Consider the following 15432-nt stretch of genomic DNA (forward strand, 5'->3'; position numbering starts at 1 on the left):
AACACAAGGGGCGTGCGCGTAGCGAAGGCAGAGGTGGGACCGAGGCGGATACATTCAGAGACGCATCGAACAAATAAATAAGGCAAGTCAGGAAGGGGCCGAGGTGGGTACAGGCAGGGAGGGAGTTGTGGAGAAGGGGCAGGCAGGGCTCCGGAGGTCACAGCTGAAGATGCAGGTATGTGGGGCGTGGGTCTTCTGGAGCCAGGGACTAAAAGAGGGGCGGCACGACCCGGAGGGAAGAGGAGAAGGAGCCGGGGGTGGGAAAGGGAGTTCAGCACTTCGGAGGGGGAGGGGGTGGAGACCGAGGACGGGCTCCAAGAGAAGTGACGGGAAAGCTGCCGACAGGGGGCTCCCCCTCCCCCAGAGAGCCCTGTCCCTGTTAAGACTGCAAGAAGCGGCCCCCAGGGTGATGAGAAAGGCAGTGGAGAGGTCAGGTGGCCAGTCCGGGCTGGGGAAGCCCTTCCAGCTCCTGGTTCTGCTTCAATTCCCTCATCCTGCGGAGAAACAAGGAAGGAGTCAGAGGAGACCCGCAGATCGGGGAGATGGGGTGGGGGAGGGGGCAGGCCCAAATCCAGTGAGGGAAAGGGCAGCACCTGTGCCGGCAGCGCCGCAGGAATCTCATGATCTTCCGGGCTGCCTGGTCCTGCTTCTTGGTGAGAAAGGAGCCTCTGGTGGAAGAAAGAAAAGATGAGACCTCACACGACACTCAGGCATCCCCTGCCGTCCGCCCCTTAGGGACCCTGGCAAGTAAAGGCAGGGGGGCAGGCTGATGAGTCGGGAGTCCACGGACAGTGGGCATGGACACAGTGGGTGGGCAGAGAGGGCCGAAGGGCCGGAGGGCTAGCGCCGTACTTGTTGCGGGCAGGCAGGGTGCCCGTGGGCCGGTGGGGAGGCCCTGGCCGGCGGCGGTAGGAACGGTAGTGCTGCTGGATGAGCACCGCCGCCCTGCGGCTCTGCTGAAACCGCTTCTGTTCATAGTAGCTTCGGAACTTGCTCTGGATCAGGATGGCCGCCTGGGTCATCTTCTTATAGAGTGCAAACTGCAGGAGTGGGGAGGAGGGGCAGGGGCTGAAGTGGACAGAGACCCAAACCCCTGAGGGTCACCCCCAAGTTCAGTTGATGCAAGTCTATTTCTCTAATCCACACGCTCATGGAAAGGCTGAATCATCACAGACAACCTCACACCCAGGTCTCACGCCTAATACCTTAAGTGCAATCCAGGTCAGCTTGTGGAGAGAGAAGGGGAGTTAGGGCTCCGGCAGCATTCTGGATGCTCTGGGCTGGAATGGGTGTGTGTGGGTGTGGGTTGGTGGGTATGCTTTCAAGAGAGGACCGTCTCACCTGCTTGTACTTCCGGTAACAGCGCTGGATCACAGCTGCTGCTACCTCCTGCTGCTCCTTCAGCCGCCGGCCCTGAGGGGAGAGAAGGAGGTCTCAGCACTTAACTGCCCACCTAACGGACATCTGACCTAACCTTCCGACTTGCCTGGGGTCCCCGACCCTTCACCCCATCCCAGGCCTGTGTGGATGACTGTTGTCCCTCCCAAAGTCCTGGGAACCCGTAATCTCCCTGTTCAAGATTGTGTAATTCATCCCCTGAAACACCCAGCCCCCTGACCTTGTACTTTCGGAAGGCCGTCTGGATGACTCGGGCTGCCTCGTACAGTTCCCGCTGCTCGTGATCCGATAGGGTCAGCAGGGCAAAATCACTCTCCATCTTGCCACTGGCAGACGCAGAGAGAAACTCTGCCCAGGAAGGTGCCGGAGGGATAGCCAGGCGACCCCGCTCAAAGGGCAGTTCGCTGCAGGGACAGGGAGAAGAGAGGCCATGGGGCATCTGCAGTCCCTCTTCTCCCACCTGGAGACTGCTGTGAAGGCACAGCCCCAGCAGCAGAGCCTGCAGAGTGACTTCAGAACTCAGCAGCCAGTGCCAATCCCCTTTTCAAAGGCTCTGGGGCCTGAGCCAGGATGGAGCCCTGGCCATGAGGAAGCTTCCTCCCTCCCTCCCATGTTCCTCTGAAGAAGGATCTGGAGGCTTTGTCCTGAGCTGGTCACCTGGGAGGGGCTGAGCTGGGGAAATGGTCCACATTCTCCAGGTAGCTGGCCAACCAGGACATGGTCTCGCTGAGCCCTGCAGCCCCCGTCCGCTCCCGCATTGGGGCTCCGGCCTCAGGCAGCCCGACAAAGTCCTCCCGTTTAATCCGCTCTGGTGTGGCTTCAATGATCTGCTTGGCCAGTGAGATCATGTCCACCTGGATGGAGGAGAAGCTGGGTGAGCCTCGAGGAGCCCCGACTGCCAGCTGTTCCGGCTTGTTCCGGCCAAGGCCGTAGCGTCAGTCCACTTCCTATCTTGTTCCTCCTCTCAGCACCAGACGATGAGGCCTCAGGGACGGCTGTCCCTGCTAACCCTGTCTTTCTCCGCCAGTGTTCCAGACTCATTTATACTTCCTGAGGTCCCACTCAGGAGTACAGCCCTCTGTGTTGAGGCATGGAAAACATAGGCTAGGAAGGACATATACCACATGGGGATTCAGGAGCTGGGCAAATGAAGGGCTTACCCTTCCAGGCTGACTGCCCCATGCCAGCTCCCACAGACCTGGCCATGCCCGCCACCCCATCCCACTCTCCAAGAATCAGCTCAGAGCCTGCCAATCACATGACACCTTACTGAATGGCTCCAGCCTTGCCTTTGCTCCAGGCCTGAAGCCTGCAGCACTTCCTGCTGGCCACACATAAAGCAGCCTACCTTGTGGAGCTGTCTACATTTTTTGTACTCCAGTGCTACCCAGTTAATCCATTAGCCTCTCTAAAGCAGATATGTCCCCAGTCCTAGTGGAGGAGTATGCTGCTGCACTTGAAGATTCACTCTCTCATGTGTTCATTCATTCCACAAGACTCTCTTAGCTCTTACCCTGTGCAAGCATCCCCCCCCGCCCCCTTGCCCCAGGTCATTGCCAGATGCTTCCATCTTGCCAACCTCTCTGCTCCTCACTCCTCCCCACTCCCTGCCATTGCTCTCGTTCCCAAAGAACCTTGTCCCTTCGTGGATCAACAAGTAACCCCTACAACCCGGCTCTAACTGAAGATATTCCCCAGAATTTTTAACCCCTGATGCCTCATGACTCCTGAGTCACAAGCTCTGACAGGAGCTAAGCAGAGGATAAACTTGCCTGTCCCTAAATGAGAGTAAATGGCCCCTTCTTCCCAAACTGCAGCCAGACTCTGATTCTGTTTCATGGAATGGTCGGCATCACCCCACCCCGCGCCCCACTCTACTTCTAGCCCTCATAATTCCATCAGCGTAAGTGGTACCGGGATCACATCCACAGCTGGTGGGCTGTCAGTTTCCGCTGGAGCAGCCCCACCATCTGGGGCCGGTGGGAGAGGAGGCGGTGAGGGTGGGGCCCCTTTGGGGTTGGTGGCTTCATAGTCCATGAGGAGTAGGGGGGCCTCTGGGGCACCAGAGGACAGCTGGCCTGGGACCATCTCCATAGTAATCTCAGAGGTTGGCAGAGGAGCAGGGGGAGGACTCCCATCCGGGGCACTAGAATAGGCTGATGTGACGGAGAAAGTGCCATCCGATAGCTCCGAAGGCGAGGAGACACTGCTCAGACCTGCGAGGTGAGGGAAGGGGGTGAGGGCAGAAGGCGCCACCTGCCCCCTTGCTGCTCTCAAACTCCCTGGCCTTGCTGCTCTTACCTTCCCATCCCCGCTGCCTCTTCTCGCACTCTGTCTCCCACCCTCTGGCTTTCCCCTGGCCTGTCCTCCCACCCACGGTCCCCTCTTAAACCCTCACCAGTGTCTGGGCTGGAGGAGGGCGGCGACAGGGCAAGCGGGGGCTCAGCTGAAGCTTCCTGTCTCTGCAGTTCCTCAAGGCAGCGGGCGAGGCGCACGTGACCCCTGGAATGAGCCACGGACAGGGGCAGGCGGCCCAGAGAGTCGGGAATGCTCAGTGCCTGTCTGTTCCAACGGAAAAGGAGCACGGCAGCCTCCAGGTGGCCCAGGGCACAAGCCCACATCTGAGGAGAAGAGGGTGGAGGTGGAGGTGAGGCCTGGGGCCCGTCCTCACTCCTTCCCTGTATCCCTCAGAGGATCTTCCCTTTGAAGAACCGTTCCCGTTTCCTGTTGCCCACGTGCACTCAGGAACCCAGCATCCTCACCAGAGGAGTGCAAGAGAAATGGTCCACGTTGAGTGGGTCAACCTCTTGCTCTAAGTCCAAGCTTCCGGTCTCCACACTCCTGGAGGGTTTGGGAAAGGGACAACAGGGTCCAGTCAGGGAGAAAGGGCGCCCGGTAGGAACTTCAGAATCGAAGGGACTGGGAAGCACTAAGGTCAGTGGGATAAGCAGTCAAAGAGATTAATGAATGTAAGGAGGTCAAGAGGTCAGCGTTGTAAGTCAGGGGACATTAAAACTCCCCCAAGTGCAAACCCTCTTCCAGCCCCTCTTCCTTTCCACAGTGACCCCAGCTCCCATGGCAGGGCTCCAGTTCCTCCTCAGTCCCTGGGCACCCCCGCCCTGCACCCACGGCCCCGGCTCACCGCCACTGGCTCAGGGTCTCGATGAGGCGGGCGTAGCCCTGGGCAGCAGCCAGGTGCAGCAGGCTCATGCCCCGGAAGGGGCTTCCATGGGCCAGACGTTCAGGACCCCTCCAGGTGGAGCGTGGGATCATGCTCTCTACCAAGACTACCACCCGTGCCTCGAACCCGGGCCCCTGGCCTTCATCCTGTGGTGCACACAACCTTAGGTAGAGACCTGAGCATCCCCAGCCTGGGATGGCCTTAGCCACCCCACGCTTGTCCTCTCAGCTTCCAGTTCTGCCCTCTCCCCACACGTCCCAGTCTAGGTTCCCACCACTTGGATCTCTGATGGCCCATCAGTCCTCCCAGTTCAAGTTCCTGGGTGTCCCCCACCCCCACCCACAGGCAGCTTCCTTCAGGTGCCAGACCTCACACCCACTTGCCCATGTTGTGCCTTCACTTTGGCTCAGATCAGTGCCATATCCACAGATGACTTCTCCCCCTCAGAACTCAGAGTCCTCTCCCAGCCTTCTTCCCTCCGAGACCTGGGACCCCCAGAGCACTGAGCCCCAACTCCCTGGATCCCCTCCCCCACCCTCTCCCTCACCTCCACCCTCCTTCAGGCCAGAAATAGTCTGAAGCCTGTCATGCCAAGAGGGTGCCCAGAATAGCCAGTCTTGCCATGGGGCGGGGGTGGGAGCAGGATGGCGTCAGGGACAGGGAGGAGGGCTGGCTGGGGCTGGAGAGCGAGGGGAGTCACACACTAGAGCCTATTTCTAAGGAAGACCCTCCCCCTGCTCCCTACCGTCGAGTGCCCTCCTCGTGGAGGTACCTGAATCGGAGGGGCATCAGGACCCCGGTAGGGGGCCTGCCCAGCTGCTGCAATCTCTGCCATCCGCTTCTCCATCTGCTCCAGTCGCTCCAGGATGGACATCCGGAACTGGTTGTCTGAGAGGGAGTGGACATGGGGGGCTTAGTGGGCAGAGTCTAGGGGATGCCCTGGACACCAAAACTGGACCCTGTTCCAGAGTCTGGGTGGTGAAGACACAAGCATATCCTTTCCTCCTCTCCAAACAACGGCCCTTTACCCACCCACCTTCTGAATACAGCCCCCCAGGACCAGTCCTCAAACTAGGGGTCTTCATACTATCCATCGACCTAGGACCTGAATCCAGAACCAAGACTGTGTCCTTCAAGACACATGGACAGTAGGACTCCCCACAGAGAATCCAGCCCTAGCTGCCCCAGATCTCTCACACACACACACACACACACACACACACACACACACGCTCCCAGCCTTCTCCCAGGTGACGGTTCTGTCCCTTCTTGCCCCAGACACTACCTCTGTAGTGGGCTGGGGCTCAAGGCCTCCAGGGTCCCTCCTCTCTGTTAACCACTGCCCCAAAGAGCTCAGAGACTGTGATTTGAGAAGCACCACCCCCTCCTCCTGGCCCCCTGCAGCTGTCCACAAAGAGAATGGCGGGGAGGGGAGGTGACAGAGAGGGATGGCCACGTCCATTCCTCCTCCTCCCCCCACCACCCCATGCACAAACGCACACGCACACATGCACACGTCCCAAGCTATATCTGTTCCCTCCTGAGATCACACAAGGACAAGGAGGGGAGGCAGGAGGGGGTCAGAGCCATGGGGAAACAGAGAAACCGGTGCAGGCTGGGGATGTTCTGAGATGCCAGGACAGAAGGGCATGAAGGTAGAGAGGGGACAGTGGGGAGGAGGTGGAGAGGGATGAGCAGAGACTCAGGTGTGACAGGAGAGTGTGGAAGAGATAAACAAGGAGAGGAGAGAAAGCGCAAAGGAGATCTGGGGGACATACCGAACAGGCGATAAGGAAGACGGGAAGTGAAGACAAGGGTCCAAGGAGAAATGGAAAGAAGAGGGAGGCAGGAGACCCACAGGAGAGACGGTAAAGCACAGATTAGATAGGGACAGGAGGAGACGGAGACAAGCAAACCTTGAGAAAGAAGCAGATGCGTAGAGAAACAATTCTGAAAGCCACAGGAGGGATAACCAGTAAAAGGGACAAACACAGTTCTGGATTTAAACAAATACACACACATACACACATACGTGTGTATGTATGTGCACCTCTGTATAAGAAAATATATCAAAGGTGCTGTATGTTACTGAGCAATGTTATAGTCAATGTTCATTTTCTACTTTGTGCTTTTCTGTAATTTCAAAATTTCCTATAATAAATGCCTATCTTTATAATTAGAGGAAAAAATGATAAGAAAGTTCAAATACGTGTTTAGGTACATATATACACTCATGTTTATCCCACATATGTTGCTCTACACCCTGTCGCTGCCTCCCCCCATCCTTTGAGATGCAGAGGACAGGACAAGCACTGGGACAAAGCTGGCTCCAAGATTTACAGGGAAGAGGAGATGAAGGAAGTTTGCTGCCTCATTCAGAAATGACTAATGAAGCAGGAGCTGGGAAGAGTAGTAAAATAGGGGCAAGGCAGTGGCTGCCTGAGTCCTGAGGGGTCTAAGAGCATGACATGCTCAAAGGTTGTGGGGTCAGAGGGCTAGGTACTCACCGTCCAGTGACAACCAGTCAAGCTGAGTACTAGGCAGTGACAGGAATCGGCGGGCTCGATACTCAAAGAGAACAGAAGCAGAAAGGGGTCCCTCCCGCCCTGCCACCTGCAAAGACACCAGCCCAACCTCATGGGCTGGGGAGGGCAAGGATCAGGGAGGGGGCTCTCTTTCCTGGGCTCTTTCTCTGACCGCCTGTGTCAGGGTCACAGGTGATCATTTCACATCTACCTCCCCTACTCCCCCTGCTGTGGGCCCCAGAGGCTCCTGGCTTCAGTGGCCTTGGCACTAACTGGGGAGGGGTTCCCTTCATTTGAGAACTTAATACCTACTATAGGCCAGAGACCCCTTGGACTCTAGACCCTGTACTTAAGGATGCTGTTGTTCAGCACCAAGGTAGAGAAGCAGAGGATCAAGAAACACCTATACTTAGAAACAACTTGATGATGGTGAAATCTCTTGATTCCCCAAGATCAAGGTCCAGAGGTCATAACCCTGTTACTAAGATGCAGGAAAGGAATTAGCTGCTCACCAACAGGGTCTAATAAGAGCTCTTTCCCAGGGTCTCAATGTCTATAGCCTGGAGAATGAAACCACCAGGCCCTGGCCCCAAGACCAGAAGCTGAGACTCCCAATTCCTAGCTTCTCTGGTCTCAGCCCCTCTCCTGAAATCCACCATTGAACAGGGCTGTTGAGACTGGGGGAGGACACACTCATAGACAGCAAAGCTGTCAACCTGTCACTCTAGTGGTCCTTAGGGTCCCACAGCAACATTGCTGAGTGCCGGGTAAGGGGCAAAGTTGGTGGCAAAAGGGCAGAGATGAGCCTTGGCAATGACATCTAGACCGGGGCTGTCCAAAAGAACTTTTCCTCAGTGACAGAAACATTCTGCATCTGCACTGTCCAATAGGGTAGCACTAGCACATGTGGCCACTGAGCACCCAAAATGTGGTTAGTGTGATGGAAGAAGTGAATTTTAGGGCTTCCCTGGTGGCACAGTGGTTAAAAATCTACCTACCAGTGCAAGGGACAGAGGTTCGAGCCCTGGCCCAGGAAGGGCATCCTACATGCCACGGAGCAACTAAGCCCGTGCGCCACAACTACTGAGCCTGAGCTCTAGAGCCCGCAAGCCACAACTACCGAGCCCGTGCGCCACAACTACTGAAGCCTGAGCACCTAGAACCCATGCTCCGCAACAAGGGAAAGCCATGACAATGAGAAGCCTGTGCACCACAACGAAGAGTAGCCCCCTCTCACCGCAACTAGAGAAAGCCCGCGCACAGCAACGCAGACCCAACACAGCCAAAGGAAAAAAGAATTAATTAATTAAAAAAAAAAGAGAAGTGAATTTTAAATTTTATTTAATTTTAATTCATTTCAATAGGCACTTGTGGCTAATGGCCACCATATTGGACAGCACAGGTCTAGAAGCCAATGTCCTTCAGTCCCAAGACTGGTTGGAGGAGACCAACATCTCTCCCTTCTCATTCTCCCAATAACTCCCTGGATTGGGGCCAGAGGGCCTGGACAGACATTAGAGACTTGGGTCAAATGCCTGACCTTACAGGAGGGGAGGCCAAGGACCTAAAAAGGGAACAGACTTACCCAAGGTCACCAGTCAGCTAAGAATTAGATTTCTTAGGCCAGAACTAGACCTTCTGACCCCTAAGCCCAGAGTCATCTGCCTGCTGGCGGACCACAGGGCTCAGCCCCCGGACTGGATGAGGTCCTTCCACTCTCAGGAACAACCCAACACATTTGTTCCCAGTGCTTCCTGGAAGTCCTAACTGTCCTATCTTAGTCCCTTCCCCTACCATTCCCAGTCCCCATACCGGGACAGTAGCAGCGTAAGACACCAGGCTGGACAAGTGAGGCTGGCACTGCGATGTGATCGAAGACGCAGGAGTAATGCTCGGCGGCCTCTGTCCAAGGTCCTGTGATGAGCACCTTGACCCCACCCTGCAGACGGAAGTCAGAGAGCAGTGTGACTGGAGCTCTCTCTGTTGAATATCCCTTCACTCACTCACTCATTCATTCATTCATTCAGACCCTGAGAGAGTATCTACTGTCCTCTGTACACTCCTGGGTCTGGGGTGCAGGGATTGGACAGGACCCAGTGGAGGGAACTCAACCCACTGTCCCTTCTTCCCACACTCCTGTCCTCTACCTGAATCTGCCAGAAATGGGGAACCCGTTGCCTCCCCCAAGGCTACCAACCCATTTGCAGATAGCTGTCACTGGAAGGAAGTCCTTTTCTCAGGCCCCCTCTGGACCCCCACTGTAGTTCCTGCTTTCCCTCTCTGGAGCAGCAAAAAGCAGAACTTCTCCACTGCTGAACACAGGCTTTCAGCTTCCCAAAGTTTGCGATCACATCCCAGTTGTATTTTCTCTTCTCCAGGCTGAGTCGTCCCAGTCCCTCCCCGGCCCCACCCCACCCCATGAAACAGTCACCAAGGAATGAACTCCCCTGGGGCACTTGAGGGACTCACACAATCACAATTCACAGGTAGAAGGAGGAGGGAGGGAGAAAGGGGTTAGTCAGAGGGCCTATGAAAACAGAAAAGGAGCTACACTCTACGAAAAACAGAGGTTGGGAAGAGAACTAAGCAGCCGTGGGAACTGAGGGAAACTAGGTCACCGACCACAGGGTAAGAGGGATGCAGGAGGGAGGAGAGAAGCCTGAGACTCACCTCAGGGTAGGACCACTCTGGGGAGAAGTCTGTGATGGTGCTAAGAGCAGGAGAGAGCTGGGGGGCTGGGGCAGGGCCACTCGGAGCTTCGTCACTGATGAGTTCTCCCATGAGGTCAGGGAATGATGAAAGACTGAAGGGCTCCAGTTCACTGGCCCCGCCAGCTCCTCCAAACAAGGCCTCCCCTCTTCCTACTCTGCCTGATGGCTCCAAGGGGGCAGGCGAGGGTGCGGGTGAAGGAGGGGGTGAAGGTACAGGTGGGGCAGCCCCCTGGGCCTTGAGCTCCTCCCCACTGTTGTCATCTTGAATGAAGAAGCAGTTTCCTCTTCTCCCGCCTGCTCTGGGCTGTGGAGGGGGACCCCGAGCAGCTGCCTGGGGCTCCAGGGCAGCAGCGGGCTCTAGGGCAGGACAGGGGGTATGGGCGGCCTCTGTCTCAGGGAAGTCTGGGCTTACCCCCTGCCCTCCTCCATATGTCTGGCCCCTCTGTGGGCTGTTGAGAAAACGATCCGGGTCAAAGGCAGGGCTGGGAGGAGCTGGCGGGGCAGAGGGCTCAGAGCCTACGACTACAGCCAAGCTCACGGAAGGCCTAGGATCGGCCTGGGAAGCCAAGTGCCTGGTGGGCGTCAAGCCCCCAGTTCGCTGCTCCAGTCCCGTCAGGAGGAGGATAGCGGTGCCTCCTGTCGAAGAACCCCCTCGGGAAGTGGGAGGGCTAGGTCTGATCTCTAGGGGTTCCGCAAAGCCGGAGGAAGAGGAGGAAGAGGAAGAAGAAGATGGGGAGGTATGTGCCTTGGGGAGCTCTGGGGGAAGTGGGGCTATCAGTGGAGGGGGTTCAGGGGGATGGGGATGGGGGACAGAGGTCAGGGTTAAAGCTCGGGGCTCCACTTTGGGAGAGATGATGCGGTGTTTCGTGCTGCTGCATTTGTGGGTAAGGCTCCCGGAACCTGCAGTGGAAGGGGTGGTGGGGAGAGAAGGGATACGACACATCTTTCTCCAGCCTTCCCTTACTGGAAAGCTTTCATGCATTTCCTGAGATGTCACTAAATACCAGAGGTGTCATACTGATTATGGCCACTGGGAGGCGGCAGAAATATTTCTCCTCCCCCTCCCTCCCCCTGGAGGAGCACCGCAGGAGAGGACTGAGGGCTTGGGGGAATAGCTCAGAGAAATAGGTAAAGGCACAGAGAAAGGACAAGAGAACAGAACCAGCGGGTACCAGCTAAGAATAACGCTAAGCCTGTGTGTCAGTGGTGGTGCCAGGGTGGCCAGGAGCCGCCATATGAAGAAAGCAAATGGAGAGCCTGGGCTTCCAGGAATCAAGTAAAAGGAACTGGGCAGTGTGCAGATGGGAAGGCCTCTGCTCATCTGGCCCATCTTTCTGGAACATGCAAAAGACATGCAAATAAGCATGCAAATCCCAGCCATCCCCCTGGTGTGAGAAAGGGCAGCACACCAGGAGGGAGGAGGGTTCCAAGGTCAGGGGTCACTAACCAAGGCCTCCACTGCAGAGACAGGCGTGAGTTCGGGGTGCAGGCTTGGTCGGGTGGGTGTCCAGGATCTGCTGCACCAGCTGCTCTACAGAGAACTCCTCTGTCCCGTTCCCACAGCTCCACTTGATGCCATGAACTAGAGGAGAGTTGGGGGGAAGTGCTGTGGGACCCCCACAAAATAGTCACCAGGGAACCTGGATGGCTCTTCCAAGCACCTGAGATGCTCTAAGACTTCTGGCCAGGTGAACAGAGGCCAGCAGCCTCAAGACGGCTCCGACCTGTAGCTCACAGCTGCCCTCCATATTCCAACACCTTAGATCACACCAGGGACCCTGGTACCCACCCACCCACCCAGGAAAGACCCCTCCTGGCTTGGGGGGAAATGGTCACCCCACAGACTCCTGAGTATAGAACCCTGGCCCCTTTGGGAGCTCCCTATGTCCACTCTCCCCATTGACAGCTGTCCTAGCCCTGCTGCCTTACACATGGGCTTCAGCTGTCCCAACAGCTCCTCCCGGGACCACTTGAGCCACTCTCGACGGTCGCTGCTGATGGAACAAAAGATGGGGCTGCAGCCCTTTCCACAATCCTCCAGGGCTGGGACGTTCAGGTAGTGCACAAGGACGATGTCAGGGTTCTGAGAGCACAAAGGTACACGCAGAGTGCTATGGGGTCCTGCCGCCCAGGGGTTCAGCCTCCTAGTCCTCACTTTCTTCCCAGGCACCCCCAACCTCACCCCCCAAGTTCTGGCTCTCTCCATCCCCGAACCCCTTTCTCTTCTTCCCAGTCTCCTTTTCCCACTCAGTACCTAGCCATCCTTCCACTTCATTCTTGCAGGCCCCCACCTCCCTCCAAGAGCCAGGTAGACTCTGTCTCCCTGAGCTCTTCCATCCTCACCTGGAGCAGCCAGTAGCAGCGCCGATGGAATGTGGGGACGATGGAAGAGTGAACGTAGCAGCCATAGAGACACTGCCAGGAGACAGGCTGGGGTGGGGGGAGGGCTAGTCTGCTCCCCAACTCTTCCTCTGTTCAGTCCCTTTGCAGGAATCCCAATCTTTCCACCAGTTCCTCTTTCACCCTCACCCACCCCCACCTATTCCCCACACCTTTCAAATCCCAGCACCCCAAGTCACCCTGGGACGGAGAGGAGGGAACAGTGGGGCCAGGGCCTTACAACAAGGACCAGATTTGCCATATGGAACTATCCAAAAATCAGAGGGCATGGCAACAACGCATCCAAGATGAGGAGCAATGATTTGAGGGAAGAGAAACCTGTGCTTAGAGGGTCAGTACTCGGACCCCTGCAGGAAATGCAAGAGAAGTAAGGGGGTTGGGCATCTGTGTCCTCCAGAGGGAGGTGTGGCCTAAGTCCTGGAGAATTGGGTCATGGAGGGAAAAGGGAAGCAGAGAGTAGGCTAAGCAACCACCTAGCGGATCCAAAGTGAGTGAGAAGGGAAGAGTGACTGGGAGCGTGGTAGACAAAGAATGTCACCAAGCCCTGGCAGGGCTGGAACCCAGCTAGTGGGGAGAAGGAGGACCAGGGCAGGTGAGCTGGAGGCCTCGCTTACCTCCATGCCCTGGACCTTCAGCTTCATGTGGTCCTCTCGGGTGGTCTTCCCGTCCTTCCGCTTCTTCCAGAGGTAACCATCCTTCCGGTATTTCACCTTCTTGCGGTTGTAGAGGATAATAGAGCCATTCTGAGGCCTGAGGAGGGAAGGATTGGCCTCAAGTTCTGTGTACAGAACCCAGGACCCCTGCCACACCTCACCTTCACAAAATTTCTCACCTTGTCTTGGGTGCACAGGATAGCCACTCATCATGCTTCTCGAAGGTGATCAAGTAGGATGCAATCTCCTGCAGGAGAAGAGGCACTCAGGTGGGTGTCCCCTTTCCAAAGTCTCAGGCTGGCCTCTTGGTCTTTCCCATCTATACCTCGGGGATAACAACAGCGTCTGTTCTACAGCGTCCTTGGAGGACTGAATGAGATAATGCAGGACAAGTACTGAGCACAGTGCTTGGTTTGTAGGAAATACTTTGTAAGTGGTAGATAGTATCTTCACACAGGTGGATATGCCAAGGAGAAGCGAGCTACTACAAGATGCAGGGCTTTATACCTCTCCTATGATCCTCAAAGAGCCTAGAGAATGTCGACAGGCACAGCAGGACTCCCATTCACACTCCTCCAGCCCACCAGGCCCTGCTACGCCCTAATCCCCCAGGCGCCCTAGAAAACCTCGTTTGTATTCCACCGGAGCCGCTCTGGAGGCAGCAGCGCACAGCGAGGAAGACACTCCAGCAGCTTCTTGGGTAGAAAGATCTTCAGGTGGTGGCTGTTCTCTAGAGGGGATGAGAAGGGAGGACTTAGGCTGCTGCTCCTGATATCCCTGTGATAATCCAGGGGAAAAGGGCCAAATCCAGAGCATGGGGCGGGGCGGGAGGGTGGGATGAAATGATGACAAGGAGAGCAGGGATCCAAGAATTAGAAGGTCACCACCACTTGGGGAGAAAAAAAGGCTGTGCCCAAACTGGGAACCTGGATTGTGAACTCACCAGCAACCTCGGTGGTGTCCTTGGTATTCATGGTGAGGGCTCCAGGGGGCAAGGTCACCCCCGGCCTGAGGGGCCGGGGGGAGGGGGAGTCTGTGCTGGGATGGGAGAGAACAAGGTCATGGCAGAAGCCTCCACACTATCCAGGATGAGGAGGATGAGGTGGGAGACCAGGTACAGAACTGGGTCGTGATATCTAAGAAAGATGAGGAAGCGAGAAGAAGGGGCTGGACTATGATGTCAGAGTACAGCCAGGGAATGGAGGATTGGGAGAACCCAGACATGGTGCCAGGAACCAACACGAGTGGGAGACACAACAGAACAGAGTAATCAGGAAGAGACCGGCAGGGTGGGGGAGGGGAGAAGGCCGGCTGGGCTGGCGTTGGGCTCTTGCGGGTCTGGGGCTACGGTGAGGTCAGGTCCTGGGGCTGGGACTCAGAGCATCCGGTTCTTGGAGGATGCTTTGGCGAATGAGAGCCTGGATGCTGGGGGGAGGGCAGGAGATCTAAGTCCGGGTGGAGAGCTAGGCCTTAGAAGACACACCCTGAGTTACTTCTCTATTTGATTTTTTCGAAGGTGAAGGGCAGATCTGACAACTGATCTTAACCTACACCCTTCCCTCCAGATTGGTCAGGGCCTGGTTGAATCTGGGCTAGACGCCAGGACCCAGCAACCCACCCTCAGGACAACCCATCCTCCACCCTGAGGCTGACCGCCCTGTGCACCCCGCCGCACCTCTCTCCCCAAAGCCTCTGCCTCCCTCGGCCTCCAGGCCTATTCTAGCCCATCTACCACTCTGGCTCCAGCCTGAGCCCCCACCCTCCTGGGGGAACAGATGGAGGCTGGAGGATGCTCTCAGCGCGGGCTCCACCAGGTGTCCGGGGATGGGGAGGGGAAAGAAGCCCGTCCGAGCTCGGCTGTGAGCACTGGAGCCTGGGTTGGGGTAAGAACTCCGCCCTAGGGCGCAGGTGCGCAGTCCGGGATGGGGAGCCGGCCAGGGTGCGAAGCGGGCCCGGGGGCGGCCCCCCCACGGCGGGGCGGTGGTCCCCGGAGACGCTCCGAGGTGGGAGGGTCCCGCCTCCCTCCCGCACGGAGGGATGTCCTGCAGGAGATGCGGAGCAAAGTCCGCGGACGCGTGGCGGGCAAAGAGCAGTGCGGGTGCCGGGGTGCGGGGGTCCCCGGGACGGTACTGCCCGGCAGGTCCGCCGTGGGGCCCTGCGCCGAGCTGCGCCCCCTGGCGCGGGGAAGGAGGACGGAAGCGGGGAGTGGGGGCGAACCGGGAGAGGGCCGGTGGTCCCCGGCGCGGCGCGCAACGTCCGGGCCGGTGGAGCTGCGCCCCCTGGCGCGGGGGCGGAGAGGCAGGCGAGAGGCCCCGGCTCTTACCTCCCGGGGTCCCGCGGGTGACGGCGGCAGCGGCCATTCTACCCCACACCGACCCCCCCCCAGCGCCGGCTGACAGCGGCGTCCGACGTCACTGCGCACGGGGCGGGGCCTCCCAATTAAGGGGATGGGGGTCGGGACGGGAACCTGGGGTCAGCACACGTGGGGCGCTGGGTGGGGCGCTGGCTGGAGGGACTTGGCTTCCAGGGCCCCGAGCCAGGCGGAGGGACGGACTGCCGGGAAG

At 57.5% G+C, this 15432-nt stretch overlaps 1 protein-coding gene across 3 annotated transcripts; it reads right to left on the reverse strand.

Annotated features, from left to right (window-relative positions):
- Positions 1 to 290: 290 nt before the first annotated feature.
- CAMTA2 (calmodulin binding transcription activator 2) lies at positions 291 to 15325 on the reverse strand. 3 transcript variants are annotated; one of them, XM_082604048.1, is made up of 22 exons: positions 15192 to 15325; positions 13812 to 13906; positions 13495 to 13598; positions 13048 to 13115; positions 12830 to 12965; positions 12159 to 12230; positions 11745 to 11898; positions 11263 to 11397; positions 9775 to 10715; positions 8917 to 9043; positions 7087 to 7221; positions 5352 to 5467; positions 4541 to 4725; positions 4161 to 4239; positions 3797 to 4019; positions 3313 to 3614; positions 2056 to 2252; positions 1619 to 1802; positions 1342 to 1413; positions 853 to 1040; positions 594 to 668; positions 291 to 494 (listed from the first exon to the last, which is right to left on the reverse strand). In XM_082604048.1, exons 2-22 carry the CDS (start codon positions 13840 to 13842, stop codon positions 431 to 433), a joined length of 3588 nt encoding a protein of 1195 aa, XP_082460174.1. In that variant the 5' UTR covers positions 13843 to 13906; positions 15192 to 15325; the 3' UTR covers positions 291 to 430. The 3 variants fall into 3 exon arrangements, with proteins under 3 accessions (XP_082460174.1, XP_082460173.1, XP_082460175.1); XM_082604047.1 differs by having other exon boundaries at positions 12159 to 12245; XM_082604049.1 differs by lacking the exon at positions 12159 to 12230.
- Positions 15326 to 15432: the final 107 nt, after the last annotated feature.

Source organism: Mesoplodon mirus, assembly GCF_964341445.2.
Source record: "Mesoplodon mirus genome assembly, chromosome: 18".
Classification (NCBI taxonomy): Eukaryota; Metazoa; Chordata; class Mammalia; order Artiodactyla; family Ziphiidae; genus Mesoplodon; species Mesoplodon mirus.